The sequence below is a fragment of the Ochotona curzoniae genome, unplaced genomic scaffold (assembly GCF_017591425.1).
Source record: "Ochotona curzoniae isolate NIBS_2020 unplaced genomic scaffold, NIBS_Ocur_1.0 contig_2688, whole genome shotgun sequence".
Lineage (NCBI taxonomy): Eukaryota > Metazoa > Chordata > Mammalia > Lagomorpha > Ochotonidae > Ochotona > Ochotona curzoniae.
Window position 1 is genome coordinate 26,681,163 of NW_024465553.1, and position 26,718 is coordinate 26,707,880.

Here is a 26,718-nt window from a genome sequence, read left to right on the forward strand (position 1 = left end):
AGTCCTTTCTCTTTAAATGTGTACATTGTACAAGGTATTAAGGTATTCTGGGCCCAGGCCTTGCCCATCGTGACCATCTCAGAGGAAGCAAGTTCTGTTTCCCTTTTTCTCTGTAACTGAGTCTATCCACTCATAAAGCAACAGCAGCAGCAACAACAAAACACTTGGGACTGGCATTTGTGGTGCTAGTATCTCACATGGGCACTGTTTCAAGCCCCCGCTGCCCCGCTTGCAATCCAGCTCCCTGCTAATTTGCCTGAGAAAGCAGAGAAAGATGGCGCAAGGACCTGGGCCCCTGTACCCACGTGGGAGATCCGGAAGCTCCTGGCTTCCAGCTTTGAGCGGCCCAGCTCTGGCCCCTGCGGCCATTTGGGGAGTGTATCAGAGGAGGGAAGCCACCACTGCCTCTAACTCTGCCTTTCAAATAAAATAAATCTTCAAACAAACAAAGCCCAATACCTAAGAACAAGATACGAGAGTGTAGCGAAAAACTGGATTTGGATTGAAATGAAACAAGTGTTCTGCCTTTTTAGTAATGTGTATATATAATCTCAGCCTGCTCAATAATTTGACGCCTTGGTGTTCTCATTCATCAAAGATAATGAAAGTTTTTTTTTTTTGTTTGTTTGTTTTTTATTTTTGTTTTTTTTTTTGTAGAGATGCATTCTGAACTTAATATCTGCTTACCAAAATCAGGTGGAGTTGTTACCTGTGGATATTCCACTTTCATGTAACCACAAGCCTTCCTTACTTCACCTAGCTTTCTACCCATCTACTGAAACAGAGATCTGATAGGAAATCCCTTAATTTCTTCCAAAAACTATGTCCCACATCCCATAGTTTATCCAGTAGACTCCAAAGGTTGGGATACTACAAATATCCAAAATATCCCACATCCAAGCTCTTAGCAAAACTCTGGGTATCATAAAAGCCTTTGAAGTTTCAACAGAAAACTACATCAGAGTCTGCAATGCCTGCACAGGGAAATGTCACTTAAAATGTAAATTTTCCACTCTCCAACGCTTCATCATAAAATGAGCTCACAGTGGAGGTGAAAGGTGCCATTGAAGTATTAAGTTTTATTAACTTACTTCTTTGAATGTGTCATGAAAGGAGGTTAATGCTGGGCTCTGGTTGACTGTGAATATGGCTCACAGCTGGCAGCTGTAACACCCTGCTCGAGGCCTGCCTCACTTCCCACTGGTCAGGCAAGCATTCGGCCCTTGATACTGATGGAGAGACATCATCACCGGTCAGGCGTCACTCGCCACAGCCTGCTGGTGGAAGGAAGTGTATCCACTTCGTCTGGACCAGTGTTAAGAAGACAGAAAAAAAGGGGGGGGGGGGGAGGACAATTTTATGAGAATAATAATAGACGTGGATATTAACACTAAATGTTGTAATCAAAATGGCATTTTAAAATGTGCTCAAGTAAAACACTGTAATAAGAGAAAACCACAAAACTTACATAAAGTCTAGCTTTATTTTTAAAAAGATTTTTACAAGTCTGTCAACCTCAGACATACATAGGTGAATTATTCTTGTCTCCTATCAGATAAGTCTTACTGTATACCGAGCCCTCTCAGAAAAAAATGAGTAGAAAATAAATCTTTCCCACAAATATGCTTCCCCGGTACTTCTCAGCTTAGCTCTGCAGTTCTCTTTATAAATAGTTTAACACAGCTGCTGCTCATTCTAGTCTTGTGCAGCTGCACGTGGTATAAGCTTACACGTCTGCTTTACGTTTCTGGCTCCCTGGTTCAGCTCCAAGGGAGAAAGGCAGGTTAACTGGGCTGCCAGAAAAGCCCACTGAAGGCGTCCTGCAGGGCTCTGTGACAGGCGAGGGACGAAGTGTAGCCACCAGCGAGGTCCTGCGGAGAGGCAGCCCGGACGTGGCTTAAATACCTGCAAGGAAACGAAAAGCACAGCACTGAGGCAACCTGCATAGAATCTGGTGATGGTAAAAAAAAACGGGGGGGGGGGGTGTAAAACAGATTCAAGTTGTGAAAGTATTCTAAAAATGAGATGTTTATGCTTTTATTAGATGGATTATTACCTTTCAGAAGGAAACATGCCAACTGTACAAACTAGTGCTAAATTACAAAGAAAATCATAGTGAGGTCTAAACACAGTTCTGACAGAGGTTTCAAAAAGCAATACTTGCCAGTAAAGTATTCACTGTTGCACAAAGTTCAGGGCTGACTGTGTGTGTTGGCTGTAGTTTGGACCACTAATTCTCTTTCCTGGCATACTCATTAACGTAATATCACTGTACCATTGCACTGCTAATATTTTACATAAATGTTTTGAACTCCATTTATATGTGTATACTGTGTGTGTGTGTGTGTGTGTGTGTGTGTGTGTGTGTGTGAGAGAGAGAGAGAGAGAGAGAGAGAGAGAGAAAGAGTGAGCGAGTGAGCCAGCACCCAAGCATAACAGTTACTTCAGGTCTAGGGAGGAAAAGACTAGTTACCTTCAAGATTATCTCAATATTCCAAAAATATACTGTCTGCTTCCTTGCAGGGAAGGAAACTTGGAAAATTACATGTCCAAAAAATCTCCGAGACTAGGCCCAAATTAAATATAACGTCTCAAGCAACCAATACAGAAGTCTTTTGAATCAATTTGCAAAATAGTATAACAGGCACAACCTTTCTTCAAATACAGTCTTTTGAGCAATTCAAATTTTCTATCTTGACAAACAGACAAAACAGGTTAAAAATAGGCAAATCTAGCCAAAGAGGGGCAACTTCTTAGCATGACTACCAACAATACCGGAAAACAAACGTTCGCAGCTTTGTCTTGCTGCCTAATTTAGAAGACAACATTGTTTCTTCGGGTCTGAGGACGTCATGGCACTTCACCCACCTTATAATTACAGGTACAGCAAATGAATCAATCAGGCACCAGAACACTTTAATAAGCTGGAAACTTTTCCACTCATTCATTCAGACTTCCTGTGTGTCAAGATCTTAATGCATGAACAACTTACTCTTTCTAATATAATAAATGCTTCTCATTTGTAACCATGTTTAATAAGCTTTCGAGATGAAAAAATATGTGGCAACATAATAGACTAAATAGGAAAAGTGGTCAAGGTAAGATGCAGGCTAAGCTGCTGGCACCGGCTGTAACTTACTCACCTTGCCACAAATCAAGGTGCTAATTCAGTTCTTGGCTTCTCTGCCAAAGGTGAAAGTGGAAGGAGGAAGTGAATTACGATTCCCTGAGCAACACTCTAAAACCTCCTTGGTGGTATATTTAGAGTATACTTACACATGCATCTTCAAAATTTGTGTACTTAGCTTGTAAGTTATATACATAAAGTACTAATATACTACAAGCTATTATATCTTATGCAGGCAAAGTATGCATATATAAATAGAAAACTCTTAAAAGATGAGAAAACAATATTTAAAGGTCTAATTCTTTCTTTGTCCCACATTGTTTAGTGGTCATTATCAAACCCTTGAAGCACTTTGGCTCCTAAAGCATTTAAATAAATCACAGACTCAACAAGCTTACTACATCGCCTTAGGGTTGTCTGCTTGCTAGCTGCCAGGACACAACAAAATGTCAACTTTGAAGACTGCAAAGCATGAGCAATGAGTTAACTGTTAAAGTCACCTGAGCAAGTCTAAAAACCAACCTGGCTTCAATGACAAAGCAATAATATCATATGAGTTATACGCGAGCAATATTTGCACAGGTAGCTTGGAAATCAATGTTCCTTTCCCGATACAAGTTTTCAACTAATCTTCAGCTCCACACCTCTTCTCCGCGCGTAGACCCTCAAAGGGAGGCACGACCTCGACTCCAATGTTGCTCGCTTGTGGCAAAGTTCAAGCACCACAGAAGAACGTTTGGCAACCTCGAGAAGCCAACGGTCATAAAAGAGAACTATGGTTTTTATAGCTGAATCACAGACCACTGTGCAACTGTTTTGATTCATCACTTTTCGGTACAGCTTGCTTCTGGGAAAGTTGAGTCATACCATCCCTCTGGCCTGGCGACTTGAGCGTGAACTTCCAGTGTGCATACGGCTTTTTATATATTCTCCTGAGAAACCTGAGACAGCTCCGCTGCTGGCAGGAGAACACAGGACCACCAGGAAAATATCCCAAACAGTTGCATCTTTTAAGTTATGACTCGGCACTGTTTCCATAAAGAATATATAAAACAGTTCAGCCTTTATAGGCAAAATGTAATAAGTTGTCATACTCACTGATGCCATAAATGTGTAAAAAAACGTTTATCTAAAATGATTAATTAGTGTTTGAAAATAGTAATGCTTGCATGCAGTCATAATCTAGAGCAGTGAGCAAATATTTTTAAATCTGAGCTATTAATGCTAAGTTGTACAATTCTTACTGCCAAAGTCAAGTCAATTAAAATTTCTTTGCGTAGTGCTGAAGAAAATTCACTTCCCTTTTAGCTATCATTTACATTCAATCTGCTTATTTACACTGCTGTTTTTGATCTCAAGGGCTACACAGAGCCACGACTGTTAACTATGTGAAAGTATTTTCACTATGGCAACCTATAGTAATTCCAATTAAAAAAAATAAGACATAGTTCATTCTTGTAATTGAATTGTGGGTTTTATTTCCTTGGTATCTTAACTCAGTGTTCTTAACCCTCTTAATTACTGTGGTATGCCAAAGTATTTTAAAAGCTCTGCTACACTGAAACCACACAATAAGAATGCAGTGTTTTGCCGACTTTTTCACCTTAATCCACATCTGTGTTGTTTTAATTCTTTCATGACCGTTGCCAGTGCATCACCGAATAGGATTCCTGGGGTTTCTGGCAGAGGTCACTATCATTTCACGTACACCTTTATGCAACAGAGTAAGAAAGAAATCTTATCCAAATTTATTCCTCAAAGTCAAGCTCAGTTAGGTTTTGGGGCCTGGAGGTAATTGCTCTATTTAGCCAATCCCAGGACACCATTTCTGTTTTTCAAGGGTTTGTTTTAAATACGTGTAAAGCTTCTATGCAGGAAGGAGGAAAAGAAAGAGATTTGCTTATTTAAGTGCCTATATGTTATTTTTACTAAACGCAGACTAAACTAAGATTTTTAAAAACTACTTTTTAAAATATTCTTTAAAAAGTTATGTTTTCAAACGCATCTCTAAGATAATTCTTGGGCAAAGGACATCTTACACCCTAATTTTTGCTCTGTCTGAAGTTGCCTTCCTTTGCAACAATCCATCCAGACACCTTTCAAATAGACTTTAGAGGAGGGAAGCAGCAGCAATAGCGGAAGGCCGGCTTAAGCACCACAAAGCGCACTCGCAGCTCTGCGCCTCCACTGTGACTCCTACCCTGCTGTTTTCTTGTTACATTTAGCAGCTTCTGCTCCCCAAGAAGGTGATATAATTTACACTTAGCTCCAGAAAGGATTCATTTTCTCAGTTCTTTAACATAAGAGAGTGCCTCTGGGATTACTCTTTTACTATTTCCCTTCAGTGAAAAGCCCTCGATTGAGCATGTGGCTGAAGCCCTGGACCCCGCTCATCTGAGTGCCATCCTACACACAGTGCTTTCCCAGGCAGGGCGGAGGGAGCAGCTGTCACTCAGCAGTTGGAGGCAGTACCCTTCTGCTGCACCGCTTGGGATGACCCTGTCAGCATGTTGGCTCCACACAACCAACAATGATCAGAATTCAACTGAAATGAAAATATGAATTTCATCATTAGTTTCTTCCACTTCAAATTCCCAGGTCTTATGAAGAGTTAAGAATATAAGTGTTCCAACTAAGATAGTGAACTTTAGACGATGGCTCTACTGTTTAGTCTTCATTTCAGATCACTATCAGTTCCAAGTAGATCTGCAACCCAGAACACAACATTCAGTCCTGTCATTAAGAGAGATCAGCCAGCTCACCTCGGCTGTCAAGCCCAAGAGCTCTTACAAGAACTTCAGTCAAAACTATAAAAGATTTACATTAACAACAAAAGTATATCAATAAGATTTTAAAACAATCAGAACAGGGTACTCAGACAACCACTAAAAATAGAACATTCTAAAAACCCAAGGCTAACACTTGGGTATCCTTACCTAATCACACCATCAGAATAACAGAAGATTGTCTACAGAGGGAAATGAATCATCACTGGTGCCAGGATCAACTGAGGAGAGCACCAAGATGCACATACACTGTCAATACACATATAAAACACACAGCTTGAGGCTAGACTTTGGGACAAAGTGAACTAAATTCAGCTGTCACCAGCAACACGGAATGATATGAGTCCTGGCTGATTCACTAATGAACCGGTTCCCTTAAGCTGCCCAGGAAAATGGCAAACAATGGTCCACACGCTGAGACGCCTGTCACCCAAGAGACCTACCTGGAGGTACATGTTGCTGCCCTGACCCTGGCTACTGTGGCCAAGCGAACCATAAAACAGTGGATGGCACCTCAAGATATTCTCTTTCTCTCTTTCTGCCTTTAAGATAAAAAAATCTTACACACACACACACACACACACACACAGAGTCTTGGGGTGGGGATCTTAACAGTGGATTAAGCTGCTGCTTAGAATGTCTGAATCTCGTATGAAACGCCAATCTAAAACTCTGCTTCTGGTCTGGTTTCCTGCTAATGTGCCTAGGGGCCAGTGAATCATGTCCCAAATGCTTTGTTTTCTGCCACCCATGTCTGAAACCCAAATGGAATTCCAGGCTCGTGCCTGACCTGACCGTGGCTGCTGCAAGCTCTTAGAATGATCTAGCAGGTGGAAGATACCTATACCACTCTACCTTTCAAATACAAACAGAAATACATACACACGTTTTTAAAGAAAATCACACATTGCTTCTTGGCATTTTGACTAAGATCAACTGGTGAAAATCATGCATGTGGCTACATGAACTCCAAATAAACTTGTAACAAGCTCATCACTTGGGGATCTAGCCCGCAGATTGAGAATATAACTTGGATAAACTAATGACTCAAGCTATGTTCAAATTATGGCTGATACTTATTTATAAAAAAGATTTATGTATTTATTTTGATTAAAATGATAGATCAGATTTGCAGAGAGAAACAGGAAGACCTCCATTGACTGGTTCACCCCCTAAATGCCTAGAACTGAGCTGATCAGAAGCCAGGAGCCAGGAACCTCTTCCAGAGCTGACATGGGTGCAGGGTCCCAAGGCTTTGGGCTATCCTTGACTGCTTTCCCAGCCCATCAGCAAGGAGCTGGATGATAAGTGGGGGAGCTGGGACACAACCAGTGCTCATATGTGATCCCGGCACTGGCAAGGCAAGGATTCAGTCATTGAGCCATCACGCTGGGCCTGAGCCTGACATATAAGCCATCAAAACAAGAAAGCTCATATCTGAAAATTAACAGCATGATTTATCATTAATATTCAGTAAAAAAAAATACAGATGTTTAAGCCATCTATCAGATTATCAAAATAAATTATGCAATTTTTGCCATCAAAGACCACTCAGTATTTTAGGATAGAGGCGCTCTTCCCGTAAGTTACTGTAACTGCACAGTGAAAGGATTTGAATGTGATTTAAAGAATTCATAGAAGACACAGCTACCTGAATGTAAATTCCCTAAGAAAATTTGTTGCTGCTACTACTAGGTATCTTCACTGTTAGGTCCCTAAGGACAGATTCTGTCATCATAACACATAGAAATATGGAATACCTTTAGAATCAGTTTCTAAGGGGGCCATGTGGATAGAGCCATTAAAATTGATAAGAAAAGCAAATATGTTCATTGCTTCCAGGTGCAATGCATTGCCATCATTCAGAACATATTTTACTCATGTCTTCCACAAACTTAATGCCCTGCCCACCTATTTTGTCTTTCTGGTCTAAAGAGATCCAAATCAATGCTCCTTGCCCATCTCCCTTTGCAGAGCCATCTTCACCCAATGACTCAGCTCTACTGCAGCTTGCACAGCCACCAATGTGTTCAATACACACTGCCATGTGTACACGCACAGCTGGCCCTACTAAGAGCCCAGACTCAAGGACCACATAGTGTCCTGATACCCTCAGTTGCTTTTGTGGCTGCAGGCACGCATGCCACCAGCTCCAAAACTATAGAGCTATGCAAGAGGACACAGCCAGCCAGCCTTTAGAACGGAGTCTTCAATGCTGGTGACAGGACCTGTCTTTGTATCTGAGTATGTGCTAATTGCCAGTCTGAGACCCGACGACTCTGATCACACAGTTGTGCTCCCTGTGCGGTGACCTCTGGAACTGAACATATGGATGCTGTTTAAGCCTATGGTACATTTATAAGCCATCAGCTCTCACTGTTATTCTTTGCACGCAATTGACTCCAGTCCCTGGCCTTGGCCTGAAGCCCATGCTCATACCCCTAGCTGCACCTGCTGACATTCACAAAGCTAAAAGAACACAATCTACTGGTCCAAAATGCTAACAATTCCTTTCTTCGTTCCCTGGAGTGGAGCCTGGGATGATTCTGGAGGTCCCAACAGCCTTGCCGCCAACAGACCTTTGTCATGGCTTTCATCTCTGAGACTACACAGTTATGGACCCTGAGCCTAAGAGAAACATCAATGGCTGGCACACGGTGCACTAGATTCAGCCACAGTATGCCAGTGTGCCTGCCGCCTCCATAGATGCAAGGTTTTCCTTCTAGATGCCAGTATGTAAAATCTACAAGTACTAAGTCCATCTTAAAATATATATACTTGGGCCCAACGTGGCAGCCTAGAAGCTAAACTCCTCACATTGAATGCGCCGGGATCCCATATGGGCACAGGTTTTAATCCCAGCAGACCCACTTCTCATCCAGCTCCCTGCTTTTGGCCTGGGAAGGCAGTTGAGGACAGCCCAAAGCCTTGGGACCCTGCACCTGTGTGGGAGACCCAGAAGAGCTCTGAGCCCCTGACTCCTGGCTTCAAATCAGCGCAGCTCCGGCAGTTGTGGTCACTTAAGGAGTGAATCATCGGACAGAAGATCTTCCTCTCTGTCTCTCCTCCTCTCTGTATATCTGACTTTCCAATAAAAATAAGTCTTTGAAAAATATATACACCTGCCCAAGGCTACAAGAACCATTAATACCGGTTCTTAATTAATAATGTAATAATAATTACAACACACAAAAACAGTGAAATAAACTTCCAGTAACTGAGTGATCCCAAGATCGGACATCTGCGAACTGCTTGACAATTTATAGTAAGTAAAAAGTCCAACAAACTATAAGGTGACACAGAAAAACAAATCATTCAAGTCAGGAAAAACACTACAAGAACAAAAAGACTAACTTAATTGAAGACAGAAAATACTCAAAAGACAGGCTTGCATGGTGCAGTAAGCTAGGCCGCCATTTGGGATGCTGGCATTCCATACTGGAGTGCTGGCTTGAGTCCTGGCTGTTCTGCTTCCCAACCAGCTCCCAGGCTACTGTACTTCAGAGGAAGTGGTAGGGGATGGCCCCTGACGCTCATATGAGATTCCACATGGGATTCCAGGCTCCTAGCTCGGGCCAGGTCCAACCCCAGCTGTTGCAGCTATCCGGGGAGAAGAGCAAATGGAAGATGGCTCTCACTGTCACTCTGCTAACAGTATCTACCTCCTTTCCAAACCCCATGAGCCTCTTTTCCATTCCGATGTCTATTCCAATAATATGGCTGTTCTTGTGCATCTGTGAGTGGAGATTTCAACAGATAAGAAAAATCTATAAATCTTTTATCATAGAGTAATAAAGTAACCCAAGGATGCCAATAACATATTAAAAAGACATAATTAGAAAATTTCTCACAAACACACACAATGTGTACATTTATACAAAAGGGATAACCAAATATCTATATTTCATAAATATTCTATGCAGTCTAGTAAGTTTTCTTTCAAATATTAAAATAATGCAGTATTTCTATTCTCACCATCTTTCTACTCTCATTCTTCACATCGTAGGCTTTGATTCCTTCTACTGTGCAATGGTCATTTCCTGGGCCGCCTCCTTCTCAGTATCTTCCTCTACCTCTGTGACAGACAGAGCTGCCTGCTATGGGACTCCGCCAGCCTTTGCCTTTCACACATTGGCCTACGCTTTGGCCTGTGCTCCTAACTCCTCTTCCTGACCCTCTTTCCAAATGACTAACTTCCTTGTTGGTTTTCCTCCTGTTCCCCAATCTTGCCTCTACTCCTAAAATGTATGGATTTCGTTACCACCTCCTGTTCTGCTACGTCTTCTAACCCTTTTGACCTGCTCTTCTTTCTTAACTGTAATCTAACACTTTAATCTTCTTGGGTGATCCTTGGCACTCAGGCACCTCAAAGGTACTACTACAAACTTAATATTGCATAACCAGATGTACTGCTCTTCAAAAAAAAAAAAAAAGATAAGCCCGTGTGTGATTTCTCTTACCAGTTTCCAAATGCTCGCTGAACTCATCCTGGAACCCTCGATCCTGCATCGCTGTGGAATCTACATTCTCTCTCCCAGCATGTCCACTGCATCTAGTGTCATCTACTTTGGGGAGTCTTTATTTTCATGGAAAAGCGGATAACGTGCAAATTCCCTCCCCTACCATTCAAAGCCTGCTGTACTTGAATCCAACCCACCTTTTCAGAGTTCCTATTAATCATCTCCATGAACCCTGAACGCAGGTCAGAGTCAACCCCGAGGATTTGTTATTCTCTAATAAAGCCTCAAAACTAACTACTCCACACCTCTGCTCATTCTGTTTCTTCTTCGAGGGATGTTTTATGAAGACTGTTAACACTGCCTGCTTTCCAAAGTCATGGTTCACATGCCAGTCGCTCAGTTCTGAACAGAGATGTGAGAGCCTGCCTCAACAGCACAGAAATGTTATTTACACTTTAACGAAAATAATACACCGAACTTAACAGCAAGAAAAGAAAACTCTGAGCTATTACACTAGAATCCAAAAGAGTCACGAGGAGAGGGTGAAGCTGTTAGAGCATCTAGGCCGACGATTCTCCACCCACACAAGCGTAAGAGACCCTAGCGCTGTCAGAGGTAGGACGCTGGCACCAGGCGTGGCTCCCCACACATGATCTTTCGATCAGCAAAGTACTGTGTCAAGTTTGGACCTTGCAGGGAAATTCTGCTTGCAATCCTGGGGGTAGTTACAGGAAAGCTTGGAAATCAGCATGGGCATGGGTTTAAAAAAATTACATATAAGAAATTAAAATCCTTAAACATGTCCCACATCCAAGAAACTAAGAAAAATAATTGGGTCAGATTCACTGAAGCCCAGGGGAATTTGGCAGTATGTCCTCACAACCCAAACCTCAAGGCTTGTGCAAAAACAACTGGGCATGTTAAAGGGCCTGCAGAAAGAGCAAAACCACCAGAGATAAAAGGGGCCTCGGTCAGAAGAAATATAACCAGTGCCTGGGCTCACACACCCAAAATCACAAGAAAGTAAGCTTAATGTGAGGAGAAATGAAGAAAGGAATGAATACCTTAGGGCAACGAGTGGACAACATAAAAAGGACATGCATTTTCTTTTCTAAAGGATCAAACAACAAATCTTTGGAAAAAATCTCAAGGAACAGGTTAAGCAGCAAATTATCGACAGATGGAAAAATATCTTGGGAAAACACAGAATACAGGTTTTTTTTTTTTAAGATTTTATTTTTATTGGAAAGTCATATCTACAGAGAGAAGGAGAGACAGAAAGGAAGATCTTTCGTCTGATGATTCACTCCCCAAGTGGCCTCAATGACCACAGCCGAGCCAATCCAAAGCCAGGAGCCAGGAGCTTCTTCCAGGTCTCCCACCTGGGTGCAGGGTCCCAAGGCTTTGGGCCGTCCTCGACTGCTTTCCCAGGCCACAAGCAGGGAGCTGGATGGGAAGCAGGGCCACTGGGATTAGAACCAGCGCCCATATGGTATCCAGACACATGCAAGGAGAGGACTTCAGCCTCTAGGCTACCACATTGGGTCTGAAAACAGTATTTAAAGCTAGATGTCTGGGAGGGAGTATGTGGAACTCCAGAAAGATGTTTCAGCAAGAAGGAAATTAAACTCCTATAAGAAGAGCAAGAATCAATGTAACAAAGTTAAGCCAGTAAAAACAACACAAATGTAATGAATGTGGCGAGAAGGGATGGATGTTGTAACACAGTGCTTTAAGCTATCCCCATTCTGGAGTGCTAATCCAAGTCCTACCTGCTCTGCTTTGGATCCAGTTTCCTGCTAATGCACCTGGGAAGGCAGCCCCCTATAGTCCAAGTACTTGGGTCCCTGCCATCCACATAAGAGACCCAGCTAGATTTCCTGGTTCCTGGCCTGGGACGGACCCAGACCTGGCTTACCCTCAGCAGCAGCTTAAGGAACTGGATCACAACAACTGGTTCAGATTTTTAAATATCGATTTATTGATTTGCTAGAGAGAAAGAGATTTGCTTTAGATTTAATCCATTATTTGGCTCAATAAGCTGAACTCTCACTATTAATCCATTTTACATTCAAAGGATAAATGGCATAATGGCACATGACCATGAAGATAAAGATGAGAAATTAAAAAAAAATAGATGAGAAATTCAAACAGGACTGGACATAGCCAGGGTTAGAGATTTTGCAAGGCATTTATTTTTCCATTCCTGGAAAAGTGTTTTCATTCACTGCAATCCGAATAATATCAACAACTCTTTAAAACAAACCATAACAAGCAAAGACAAAGTGGATAAAACAACTAATGCTTTCTCTCAATTATTTAAAAAAAAAAATTCTGTTTTCCAGCAAGTAAAAACAGGTTCATAAAATAGCTAACTCTAGGGACCAATGAAAATAGCAGCGAAATCTGAACAGGCTCCAGAAGTTCTTCCAAGTTTTTAAGAAGCATTTTTAACAGTTAAGCCCACAGAAAACTTGTATTTTCTTTCAAACACCACTTTGGTGGGGGAAAAAAATATATATACCCATCCTTAGAAGTAACGCGCTAATGAAATCGGTGCACCAAAAATGAAATTCTTCTGAAATAGAACACTTTACCAAGTCACTTAATTGGTTAAATGCCATTTGAATCACAAACTTCATGTGCAAAGAAAATATTTCCCTTATTTAAAAAAAAATTATAATATTATTTTCAGCATTTTGTTGTGCTTCCAGACTACATTTTTTAGCACTGCCCTGGATCTGTGCTCATGCTGGCATAATATTTTAAATAAAAACATATTGTAATGAAATACATATGACTTCTTTTTAAAATCCCAAGTTTTAAAAGTTGAGTTTTACAGAGCCTGCTTCAGTACATTATAAAAAATGCTTTATAGTTAAAAATGTACGCGCCTTATTTCATCACTCTAAAAGGCTAAAGAAAAAAAAAAAAGCCCTACTGTTTTCTTGAATTCTGCCTTTGAGACAGAAATTATTTCCACCTGCCAACCCAAATTCAACCTAGGCCACACAGCGTTCTTATCTCTAGATCCTGCTTTGAAGTGGACCTGCTGGAGTGAGTCAACAGAGGAAGGGAAGCAAATTCCAAACTAAGATTATTCTTGACATGTTTTGTTCCCAACAGGTTTCATTTTCCAAAGCTGGTATTTTATCAAACTGAAAGTAAGATATTTACTTAAAAGAATATAAAATAAGTATAAAAAGATAATGATCTGTTAAAGATACACGTAATTCTATATATTTTTTTTAATTCTGTATTTTTTAAAAAATAAATTTTAAATGTTTTACAAAATAAATGAGAAGAATCAAGGACACACATATAGTACAGCAAATTAACACAACATCCGGAAGCTGGAAGAGAAAAATCAGAAATCAACTTATTGCCTCATCAACAGATAAAAAGGCTGACACGGTATCTTTCTGAAAAGAATCCATTCATTCAAAGAACATTTCCACTTTCTATATGCCGAGTACTGAGTTAGGTGCCACATGAGAAAACAGCCTCTGTTTCCACAGAGTTCAAAAGTTTAGTAGGAAGAAAAACAGGAAGATGACCAATTTTCCATTTTTAGAGACCTGGAAACCTTAAAACAACATCAGAGTACAGAGGACATTAATGTGTGAAGTCATTTATAAGGCGAGAATCGGGGCTGGCGCTGCAGGTGAAGCTGTTTACAACTCCACCATCCAAGTGAAGTGCAGGTTCGGGTCCTGGCGGCTCTACGATGCAGCCTCAGGCTAACATGCCCGGGACGGACATCGCCAGTGGAGAACATCGCCAGTCCTTGCCCCCTCCACCCACACGGGGGACAGGAGGGAATACCTGGCTCCTGGCCCAGACTGGCAGATACGGGGGGAGTGAATCAACAGAAAAAAGATCTGCCTCACCCTCTCTCTGTATTGCTCCACCTTCCAAACAAAATAAATCTTTAAAAAGAGAATGATACATTTCCACGTATATAAATAAGCAAATGTTCACCAATTCTTCAAAAAGATGTGTTTATTTGAAAGGCAGAGTGAATGGGAGACAGACTTAGGGATGAAGGAAGCAGAGCGGCAAGGAGGGGTGGAGACAAACCACTAGTTCCTTCCCAAAATGCTGACCAAAAGCTAGGAGTTGGCGAAGACCAAAGCTGGGCGCCGAGTACTTGGTCTAGGCCTCCTACATGGGTTCCAGGGACCCAAGTACTTGAGCCACCAGCTGCTGCCTTCCAGGGTATGCAGTATGAGGAAGCTAAATTGAAGTGAAATAGCCGAGGCTCAAATCAGGCATTCTGACATGGCATGTGCACTGCACTAAAGAGGTACTCTAGAGAAAAAAAAATGAAAACTGTACAATAGTTGGGCCCAGTGCAGTAGCCTAGTGGTTACTCCTTGCCTTGCATATGCCGGAATCCCATATGGATGCCAGTTCATGTCCCAGCTGCTCCACTTCCATTCCAGCTCCCTGCTTGTGGCCTGGGAAAGCAGTCGAGGACGGCCCAAAGCCTTAGGATCCTGCACTCACGTGGGAGACCCAGAGGAAGTTCCTGGCTCCTGGCTTCAGATCGGCTCATCTCTGGCTGCTGTGGCCAGTTGGGGAGTGAACCAGTGGACGGAAGATCTTTCTGTCTCTCCTCTTTCTGTAGAATCGACTTTCCAATAGAAATAAATAGGTCTTAAAAATAAATAAACTACATTACGATGAGAAAGAATGCACAATAGCTTTTTAAAAAGATTTTATTTGTACTGGGAAGTCCGATATACAGAGAGGAGGAGAGACAGAGAGGAAGATCTTGTGTCCAATGATTCAACTAGTGACAAGGTCTTGGGTCCTTGGAATGCCTATCTTGTAACATAAGCAGTCTTGTAAAATAGGTAGTAGGGCCCTATCTGATCTGAAGTTAAGAAATCTCCTTATCTCTGCATGAAACACAGTCTGGAGAAGAAGACAGCGAGAAGGGAGGCAGAGGGAAAGACTACGAAAGCCTCTCTGGCTTTTGAGATGGTCTAATTGTGTGTAGGACAGTAGAGAGAAGAAATCTTTAATGACTCCCAACACTGAGCCTGAAGAACTGCTGGGGCTGGGAAGTTTCCCCACAAAATGCATCAAAGCTTACCCAATACTATGTCAATTAATTCCATAATGTTGTATATTGATACTGAGGCCTTGTTGGGCCTTTTAACTGACCGGATCTTTACTCTGTTAGACCTATCTTCAGACCATAGAAGGTCTCCCCAAGAGGCCACTGAACTTATCTGGACAACAAGATGCTGAACTTTATGCTAGGCATGTGTTTGCAAGCAATGAATCTCAACTGAACTTGAACTATGGTTATGCAACAAGGTGGAGGAATCCACCATGGGGGGAGGGGTATGGGAGGGGTGGGGGGAATCCCCAGCGCCTATAAAACTGTACTACATAATACAATGTAAGCAACAATAAAAAAAAAATGCATCAAAGCAGGACACTTTTCACGAGAAGTTCCAACTGGGATACAAAGAGCTGCCGTAACTGGTCAAGCAGAAACAAACAGCCAAAGATCTGGAAACCCAAACTTAAAGAACATAAACGCAGGCTTCCTGGCTTGCAATTCAAAGAACTACTAAGGACCACTCCAGTCTTCACATTAGCTGCTTAATGCACGGACTAAATTTTTCATTAGCTGAAAAATACTCATTTAATTGGCTTTGGGAAATTGCTACAATCATATTTACAGTAAGAATGTTCTAGATGTTTTCCCCTCAGGGTGAACAAATAATGTAACATTCTTTTAGACCTATGTTTGCATGGAAACTCCTTGAGTTCACACTATCTACCACGCTCTGATCAGTTAAAAAACAAAAACGGCTCTCAGTTCCTACCCAGTGACGGGGCGAATGTATCAAGGAACTGCGCGTTCTAGAAATCAAAACAAAAGAACCTAGCTTACCAGAACTTTAATAATTTAGCATTTTATAACTACAAAATTCTGAATTATTGAAGAATCAAAAGGAAACGAACATGCATGCCAATATATGCTTAAAAATACACATTGGCAACTTGGGGAATTATTTTAGGTACAACCTGAAAAGAAATGAAAGATCTTCACATCAAGTAGAAATTCAAAGCAATATTAGAATATTTATATTCTTCCCCAAAATAACATCACAATCTTAACTGTATATAAGGAGGCTTTAAAATAACAAAAGGTAACAGGATTCTATAATTAAAATCCAATTTCTACAAATATGCTAATGGCCCACCTTTTCATTTCTATTGTGTTTTCCTCTAAACAGATCATATTTTCAGACAGCTTACAGAGTATCTTTGGGTCTTGTATCAGAACCATGGACATTCATACAAGTATAAAGAAAACAGAGGATTTAGAACGCCATTTTTCACTGTATTGAGTGAAATAAACAAAAAGGCAAATATGACATGCTTTCTTACTGAAATTTAAAACAATGTGTGTTTTGTGTGTGCATTCAATCCCAAAGTTAAAATAAGGCTGGAGAGGCTGGGCAGGAAGAAAGAGGGGAGAGTTGAACAAAATGGGCATGAAAATGCAGCAGAATGGACACAGCAAGTTCTGGTATTTTGCAACGCAGTGAGTCACAGCTAACTAGTTCATGGTAATGCTTTACATTCTGTACAAGGAAAGAGAACGGAGGCACTGAGAGGCAAGGAGCCTATGCCTGGTGTGACTGGTTTAATGCGCTCGTTCTATCTATCTATCCATCTAGAACTACACTATTTCCCTTACAAATACACATATTGACCCAACATTTTAAATCACAAAATTGATCCCTAAAACATAACTTTGTAATACAGCTGTGCTTCAATATTACAGGTACAAAAGCACAGAACTGGCAGTATGTGAGCTTAGATTTGACTGAAGATCAGAAAAAGTTTGATGATGTGGATTTTCCATTAATTTGGTCCCTATTCTTTCTTGGCTCAAGGGCAATCATTTCAGGCTGCAATGATTGAGAAAGTACGCATGTTCTGCTGCCACCATAATTTGCTGACAAAGTACATGGCAGTAGATGTACAAGGCTCTCACCTTAACTTCCTAGCAATGGCTCCTGATGAGTCATATTTCATTGACAGAAGAAAGTAAGCCAATGAGAAGGTAGTCTATCAACCTAATTTTACAAGAAGTTCATAAAATGCTTTCATAAATATTTTACTCCCAATGAGGAAGGACAGAAAGGAGTGAAGGAAAGTGTTCTCCATTGACAAAGAGAAAGTCAAGGCTCGGAGAAGTGATTTGTCCAAGATATTGTCACAGGAGAAGGAAACAAATATGAATGCAACTCTCTGCAATGTGATGCTCAGTGGTGGCCGGTCAAGGAGACAATAAATCTGACATCGTGGCATAACAACTTAAGCTGCCACCTGCACTGCCAGCATCCCATATGAGCACCCATTCATGTCCAGCTACTCCACTTCCAATACAGCTCCCTGCTAACGTGCCTCAGAAAGATGACCTCTGCCACTCATGTGGGAGAACCAGAAGCTCCTGGTTCTTGGTTTCAGCCTGGCCCAACCCAGCCATTTGGGCAGTGAAAAAGCAGATGGAAGATTTTTTTCTCTGTATCCCTCACGTTCTAGAACACTACCTTTCAAATAAACAAAGTCTTTAAAAAATAATAATAATCTGAAGAGTAAGTCACATGCCAAGTGTCTTTATCATTATACAACTTTTACAAAATTTTCTTTTAAGATTATGAGGACCATGACCACAAACAGTAGAATTCCTTTCTTCCCACAAAAACACCGGGGGGAAAAAAGAACAAAGCAATATATTCTGGAACACAGTTAAGGGTTTATAGCAACTAAGTGAATGCTAAGAAAAAGGGAAACTTAAAAATGGTGGGGAAACTGTAGCATTATACAGCCTGACTGGTTTGGCAGTCGGACATGCCAGTGCGGAGCCAAGGTCACTGCTGACAGAATGCAGAACACACGGTATTAGCAAATCATTCATTCATTCGTGCTTAAGGCCCGAGAGGAAGGTCTATGAAGGGAAGACAGATTTTTCTGAACTGCACATGGAATCATCTCCGGGGCGTGTGAGGTTACAAAACAAGTCTCAGTAAGTGTTGACAGCTGTCATTATACAAAGCGACTTCTCCGATCACAATGGAATGAAGCTTGACAACTGCCACACTCATGAGTAGGTGGAAATTAAGCAACACGTTTCTAAATGAACAAGGAGTCAACAAGATATCACAAAGGAACTCAGTAAGTCCAGATGCGAATAAAAGTCAAAATGCAATATATGAAAATTCATGGGATACAATAAGAGCAGTGACTTAAAGGAATGTTTTAACAGTTAATGCCTGCATTAAAAAAAAAAGGGGCCTAAGATCAATAACCTAGGAAATCAGCAAAAGGAGAATCAAAAGCCAAAGCAAGCAAAGGGAGGAAACAACACAGATTCGGGTGAGCATAAATGAAACAGAGAACAAAGAAGATCAATGAAACCAGAACTGACAAGCCTTACATACACAAAGTACCGCCCGATCCTGCAACTCCAACTTCGGCATACATCAAGAGGAAAAAATATACAAATAAGGCATATTTGAAAGAATTGTTCACAAGAACCAAAAGGAATAAACAGCTCAAACATTCATCAACATATTAATAAACAAACTGTGCTATAGTCACGTAACGGAATACCATTTAACCATAAAAAGAAATAATATACTGCTAGGTGCTACCACATGGATGGATTTAAAAAATATTACATGAAAGAAACCAGGCTCAAAGGATGCACATTATGATCTTACTTGCATTAAATATCAGGAAGAGACGGATTAAAGGCTGGTGGTGTCAGGAGCTAGGAGGTGGAAGAATGGGGAGAAGCTAATTAATGAGTTAAGGTCCTTACTTTAAAAAGAGAAAACTGAGATTGCCCAAGTGCTTGGGCCCCTGCCACCCACACAGAGGCCCAGGCTCCTTGCTCTGGCTTGGAGAAATCCGGGACACTGCAGTCTTTTGGAGGAGTAAACCATCGGATGGAAGATCTCTCTCTCTCTCTCTGTTCCTTCGTCTTTAAATCTTTTTTGAAAAAATTAACAAAAAAGTGGCTAATTGCATATTTTATGAATTTCACCTCAACATGTTATTTCTAAAAAGAAAAGATCTAGGCTCCATTCAACAAGAAACACATTTATTTTTTAAAGTACAACTGCTAACTCCTCTGTCAGGACATAACCCCTGCAGGTGAGTGCAAGAACCAAAGCTGCAAGCAGCACAAACCAGGCCAGGTTATAGTGCCTGCTAGCATATGTGTAGCTCAGGACTGGGGGGCAGGCCAGGCTGGGCCAGTTCACAAAGCCAATGGCAGATCTGAACCAGGACAGGGTGCAGGACAGGCCAGCTTGGCCTGCAACACCAGCCAATTCACATCAGGGCCAGGACTTGGGGACAGGCTGGGCTGGGATAGGACGCAGCACCCACTAGCGTAAGCTGAAACTAGGCATGGCCCAAGCTGGACCAAGCTACATCACCTGTTGGCAAATGCCAAGGTGAGTAGGCCATGCCAGATTGGGCCACAACACCCACCAGTCCACGTGAGACCCCGGGAAGGGGTGCAAACCCAGTTCAGGGCAGCATGGTCTCCCCAGTTGGGCCACTGCTCCCACTGGCAAGTCTGAGAACTGGGACTGGGGACAGATCAGGCTGGGCATAGCCTGTTGGCTGAACTGGGAAAAAAGCCAGGGTAGGCTAACCAATTGTATCTACTTGGGCAGGAATGGGCCAAAATAGGTGTGGGCTGGTTGGGCTTTGCCACAGTATCAGCTGGCAAGTTCTGGGACTTGGCGGGGGGTGGGAGGGGCGGCGGAGAGGAATCTTGTCAAGCTGGACTGCAAAACCACCTGGATAGTGCAAGATCTGGGGTTAGGAGTAGGCCCATGGGTGAAATTGCAGGCACCTCCCTAATGGGCCACTCCCTTTGGTGAGCATGAGAACCAGGGCTGGGGGCAGGGCTGGTAGGACAGGTGGTGGCACCCATTAGCATTAGTGTGGGCTGGAGGGTAGAGTCGGTTGGGTTAAACTAGACAAGGCTCCAATGGCCTATTGATGTGCATAAGAGCTTTTAAAGGGATGTGAGACAGACTGGACCATTCCGATGCACATACTGAAATGCACAAGAACTAGGGTTGAGAGCTGAGAGTGGGCCTACTGGGGGTTATCGGGGATTTCGACTAGGCTGCAGCTTCCACTGGTGTGTGTGTGATGGGGGAGCGACTGTGTAATGGGCTGGGTTGGGCTAGACTACAGCATCCGTTGGTTTATGTAAGAGATGGGGCTGGAGACAGAAATGACCCAGCAATTCAACTACCAGTGTGTTCATAGGCTGATGTGGGTGATGGACTGAACCAGACCCTGTACTGTCAGGAACACACAACAGTCAAATCTGGGGTCACCTCAGACAAGGTTTCTTGCAGAATCCTCCCAACTGAACCGCTGTACTCAGAACTCCAGCCAGGGGGAGAATTGCAGGATCTGTGGACTGACCGTGCAATGTGTGTGTCATAACTGGGCCTCCTCAGTGGCTAAGACAGAGCAGTAGATGGCATGCAAGATGCACATGGAGGATAATGCAGTCCACCAGGGTCTGCAGAGGACATCTAGTAACATGGCAGAGGGAGGAGTACAGAACAAATTTGTCAACTACCCCAACCAAGCATTGGCAGCAAACATCTGGGTTAGTGGAGACTGTAAGGTGGACTATGTCAGCCACATCGGGTATCCTCACATGACATTCCTGATCTCCAGTTACTAAGGCATCTGGGAGGCTGGGTGTAGCACCATCCCTTTTCTGCCCCCCTTACCCAAGATATGGGAGGAAGAAAAAGAAAACTTGGAAAACAGTGGTCTTGCTTACTTTCCCCTAATCCTCGACCCTTCTCACCCTGCTCAATTATGTAAATATCATCAGAAATAAAAATAAATAATTAAAGAAAAAAGTATCCCTACCAAAATGAGTCTTGTGTAACAGATTCATTATTTCAGGGAAAAGTACTAAAGAGTAAAATCCAAAACTATATATATATATATAACTTACTGTTACGACAAGATATGGTCCCAGATGAGAAGCCTGAGTTCATGAAGCCCCGATGGCCTTAGAGGGCCAAGAGCCAACACACTAACTCAGGTCTCAGATTAAACAACAATTAAACTTCCAGGTGAAAAGAAACGGCTTGTCCTTACTTAGGATAACCCGAGGAAGGGCAACTTCCAAAAGGAATATTTGCCGAGGGAGACACAGAAATACGCAAGTGATGAGTCCACGTAACCCAGCATAGCAGTTGTGGCACAGCTACCTTCAGGCAAAAGAAACAAGTGCAAATATAGTTCTGGGAACCCACAAAACAATTATTACAGAGAGGGTTGTCTGGAGAAGCACAGTGACTTTCCACTAAAGGACACAGACAGCATATAGCAGCACATCTCGTGTCCCTTGCTCTCTGAGTTTCTTCTGAGAATGCTCATTGCCCACGTGCATCCCAACTGGGAAACCAAAGGCATGGGAGTCAGTGCTACAGACTACAAACAGACCATCGAGTATCCAAGGTACCTAGCCGGGTGGAACAAGAACAGGTCTCAAGGCGTTTACAAGACACCCATCACACAAAGTACTCTCAGGTCACGGGTGCCATTCTTGGATCGCCAATCAAAAATCACAAGTTATTACAATCACAGAAGGATAGAAAGAAACTGCTTGTATTGGGTACTGAATAAACTACAATTCTTATGAGAAGAAGTGAAATGAAACTACAAGAGCAATAAACTGAATAAGGGGTGTTTTCTGTTGTATATACTGATTGGAACAAGTAAGATGACCCGATTCACTTAAGTCAGATTCTTTATAGAAGTTCTTGGAAGATTCTGCTCGATTTGTAAATGCTTTTTGTTAGGAATATCATATGCCTTCAAAAATCTGACTTTAAAAACTGATTTCGGCGGAGTAGTGGTAAACCTGTTGCTTACATCCCATATACACACCAGCTCAAGTCTTGGCCGCTCCACTTTCCATCCAACTGCCTGCTAAGGCACCAGGAAAAACAGTACAAAATGACTCGGGTGATTGGGTCCCTGCCACCCACACTGAAACTCAGAGGCAATTCCTAGCTGCTGGCTTCCACCTAGCTGAGCCCAGGCTATTGTGGCCATCTGTTGAGTGAACCAACGTATGGAAGATCTCTGTCTCTCCCACACAAAGTACTCTTTCATTTTTTTTTATTTATTTGGTAATTTAAATGCATTAAGTTTTCCCAAATATAACAGTAAAATTTTAAAAAATGACCAAAAACACGACCTGTCATCAGGAAAGTAATTAACATAATAATAACTGCAGATTCAACTGCTTTTTACAAAATGAACACACTGAAGCAAGCTTATACAGGTGTAAACACACCAAAATGATTTAAGGCGATTATTTCACACACACATGACGGGGACTGGCTGTGGTCACAGGCCAGATGGTGCAGCTGTCCACCCAGAGAAGCAGAGAGTAGCATGCAGATGGGAAAATGTCCGTTTGACACAGAAAATAATTTATACTTACACTTTTGTGTATCACAAAATGACAGTGGTCTCTCAGATTATCAACAAGCATGAAAAAATAGCATGATAACCACCCCCTAAACATAGTTCTTTAAAAAGCCATTTCCAGGCCCGGCGGTGTGGCCTAGCGGCTAAAGTCCTCACAATGAACGCGCCAGGATCCGATATGGGCGTTGGTTCTAATCCCGACAGGTCCACTTCCCATGCAGCTCCAGTTTGTGGCCTGGGAATGCAGTCCAGGACGGCCCAAAGCTTTGGGACCCTGCACTCACATGGGAGACCTGGAATAAGTTCCTGGATCCTGGCTTCGGACCAGCATAGCATCGGCCATTGTGGTCACTTGGGGAGTGAAACATCGGATGGAAGATCTTCCTCTCTGTCTCTCCTCCTCTCTGTATATCTGACTTTCCAATAAAATAAATAAATCTTTGGAAAAAAAAAAAAAGCCATTTCCCTCTTCAGATTCCCATCTGTAAAATCAAGAAATCAGCAGCATTTCAGAACTATCCAAACTCCTTGGGCAGAACCCTCGGAACATGTGCACATGGTGATGTGGGTTGATCCGAGGTGGCGGTTCCTCACCCCTGGGTGCTGGGACGCGCAGAACGCTGTAACTGGTTCCCCCCTTCTCTCTCCCCTTCCCCCAAAAACGACAAGAAGAAACAGCAAGTTTGGAAGCAATGAATTCATGCAGTTTTCCCTAAACCTTGATCCTTCCAAACCTGATCAATCATGCAATCATTATAAAAAATAAAATTTATTAAAAAATTTTTTAAAAGAATAAGATAAACAAAAAAATTGTTTTCACAAAATTAAAATGCTACAATTTCCTTTCTGGAAAAGAAAAAAAAAATCAAAGAGCTTCTACAAAGCAAAAGATAAAGACAAACTAAAAGCAGGAAAAACTTTATAAATATAAAGAAATTAATATCCTTATAATATGAAGTTTGGACCAGAGAAAAATTAGTAAGAGTAGGAAGTATTAGTACTCTAGAAACAGCAAATATTTCAATGTAAACTATATGAAGGGCAAATAATATGATAAATTTCCAAACTGATCAAGTATCTAAGGGAATATAGCTTGACAACCAAGCAATTCTTCTTTAAATGATACAGAAATTCTACAGGTATAGAATTAAATGTAAAATAAATTATATACAAACACACAGCTTCAAAATAAGTGGGTAACAGTATTCATCCACAACAACCAAATCATGAAATCTTAAGGGCTCAGCATATTAAGTGTGCAATTCAGATCTAAGATGGGCATTTGCAGACGTATTTTTTTTTAAAACCAAAAGAAGGAAAAAAAAAAAGCTGGAGAAATATCCAGAATGAAAACAACGTTATGTTACACTTGGTGCTGCAAAGGGCTTTTTACGCTTTACCTATTTTGGTGAAGCGCAGCAGCTGTGGCAAGTGGCGCTGGGGACTCCACAGCAGCTGCACACACTCATCAGCAGCGACATCAATGCTGGCCACGTCCCTCCCAGGGCCTGCCCTCACAGGGCACCGAGAGCAAGCGGGGAGACAGCAGCTGCTTTGGTCATTCAGGTCCTCAGCATTCTCACACACAGGCTTGTGGCTAACGGGCCCGTTTTTGCAGGCTGTGCAAAATTCTAATCACAGCTTTACCTCTGTAAAAGTCAACACAGAAACATCCAGATATCCAAGCCAAAAATCTTGGCGTGTTCTTAGAATTTGCTCCTTACCCTGCACCTAAAGCCAGCTGCCAGCCCCTATTAATTCTACTCCCTATTTGTTATAGCCTTCAACTCATTTTCTCAGCGCCCTCCCTCCCCATCGGAACTTCTTTATTTTGGCTCTCTCGTTGTATTTCAACCTTCGTATTGCTGCCTTCAGAAATACTTCTCTAAAATTTTAATCTGAATACCTTTTCCCTTTTTAAACTTTAAAAGCTCCTATTTATAAAACTGTATTGTCCAAACAGCAGTGGGTTTTCAACAGTGATTAAAGATACGTTAAAAAACAGAAAAAGTATATTATCCTAATTTAACACTAAATAAATTTTGTCACAAGCTGATCCTAACTAGTTTATGCCACTCTCTTCCAAACCCAGTTCTCTACTTAGACTAAACCACTTATTTTTCATCAAAAGCACCATGTTCTACCAAAACTCTGAAATATTTGCCCCGATGGAGCAGCCTATGCCTGCTCCTAGCAGTCTTGCATTTACCCACTAAAACAGAGTTGAAATCAGGTTTCCACGTCACCTCCTTGACCGCCTCCCACATTCAGAAACTCATCTGGTAAATGTCCTTCTCCAGAATGCCAGCTCTTGGGAGGAACCGAGGTTGACCCGCCTTCCTAATTCTAGCAGCCCAGAGGGGTACAACACACTTCAGAAGTAGGTGATTTCTGTTTCAGAAAGAGGAATGGAAACTGGCACAGGGGGCATTCACACCTCTCTCTGCCAGCCTCCTGGAGTAGTCTGCAGGTTAAAAACCATTTCTGAGTCACCTGTGTCTTCCAGACATCATGGGGTGAGGTGAGACAGAGAGGATTGGAGCCAAGCACTGCGAAGTGTAAAAACTAAACTAAGGCGGACACTCTCCCGACCTCCAACAGCTTACAATGTACGAGAGGAAACGGCCTCAAAAAGGCAAGAAGGAAAATGAATTTTCGCTTTAAAAGAATTGAAAGAGGATATCTTCTTGAGCAAATACCCTGGAGTTGGTTGATGGCAGTGTTTCTAACACATTCAGAACAAAAAAGTTCCTCAATGACCTCTATTTGTTGACCTGGAAAAGTAATTAAGGGAGCCATTTTATTTTACCAAAGCAGGCTATATTTTTGTGACCTTTCAATACAAACATTTGGAGTTTGCAGGGTGCACCAAAATTTAGACCTTTTGGTGTTAAGGCTTGTTTATTTTAGATGGAAAGAGAACGGTTCCTTGTCAAAACACCTCATGGATTAAGAATCAGAGATCCCCACAGGTCACTTGTTTCGAGATTTAATTAGACATGGACAGGAAAGATATGAAACACATCCTTATAATCTTCACGTTTAAAATTAGAAAGTTCTCACACCTCTGACTGACTGCTGACTACTCCTAGAACTTTCTACTTGCTAGCCAATGTTGCACTCCTTCAGACAAATGGACCTCCAGTGGTGGTGTGCAGATTCTGCAGGGGCACACAGGGTTCCCACACCCGGTCCTGCCTGTGGCTGCGTGCACAGCCACCGGAGCAGCAACAGTAACTAAACAGAAACAGTAGCTGGCTGACAAGTTGTTGTAACAAGGGGAAATCGTGTGCCTCTAAGCCTTTCCAGAAAATTCTACTGTTCATCAGACTTTACTTAAAAAAAAACACACACACACAATTAGATGCAAAATCACTAAGAATTCAAGAAAACAGAGTATCATGCTATCAAGTACAGGGCTCTGTTATCAATCCAAGAATCCCCCTATAGCGATAGATACATTTTCTAACTGCACCGGTCACATTTTCATGAACCTGTTCCTAACTACAGCGGAGAGTCTCACAACTTGAATCTCCTATTTAAAAATGATGAGTTTTATTCTATGGAATGAAAATGATATCTCAATGCCGTTTAGAGGGCTTTTCTTAAATGACTTTAAATATGAGGTGACAGTATGCTACCATTGCCAAGTTGTGTAAATCTTCAGAGTCTACAAGTGCATGTCCTTCACATCTGGGACTAACTCAGCATCCCAGTTTGACCTCCTTTCCTTGGTGGAAACAAGAAAGGGTCTCAAAGGATGGAGCCTCTGATACAGGAACCATACACACCTTAAAGACTCCACCAGGTC

General features: G+C 41.9%; 1 protein-coding gene across 3 annotated transcripts in view; it reads right to left on the reverse strand.

Annotated features, from left to right (window-relative positions):
• Positions 1 to 1,464: 1,464 nt before the first annotated feature.
• The window catches only part of MNAT1 (MNAT1 component of CDK activating kinase), a 137,048-nt gene continuing 111,794 nt past the window's right edge, over positions 1,465 to 26,718 (reverse strand). For all 3 annotated transcript variants that reach the window (XM_040975484.1, XM_040975486.1, XM_040975485.1), the window contains one exon: positions 1,465 to 1,905. In XM_040975484.1, coding sequence (XP_040831418.1) covers positions 1,785 to 1,905 — 121 coding nt within the window. In that variant the 3' untranslated portion in view covers positions 1,465 to 1,784. The remainder of the gene's footprint in view (positions 1,906 to 26,718) is intronic.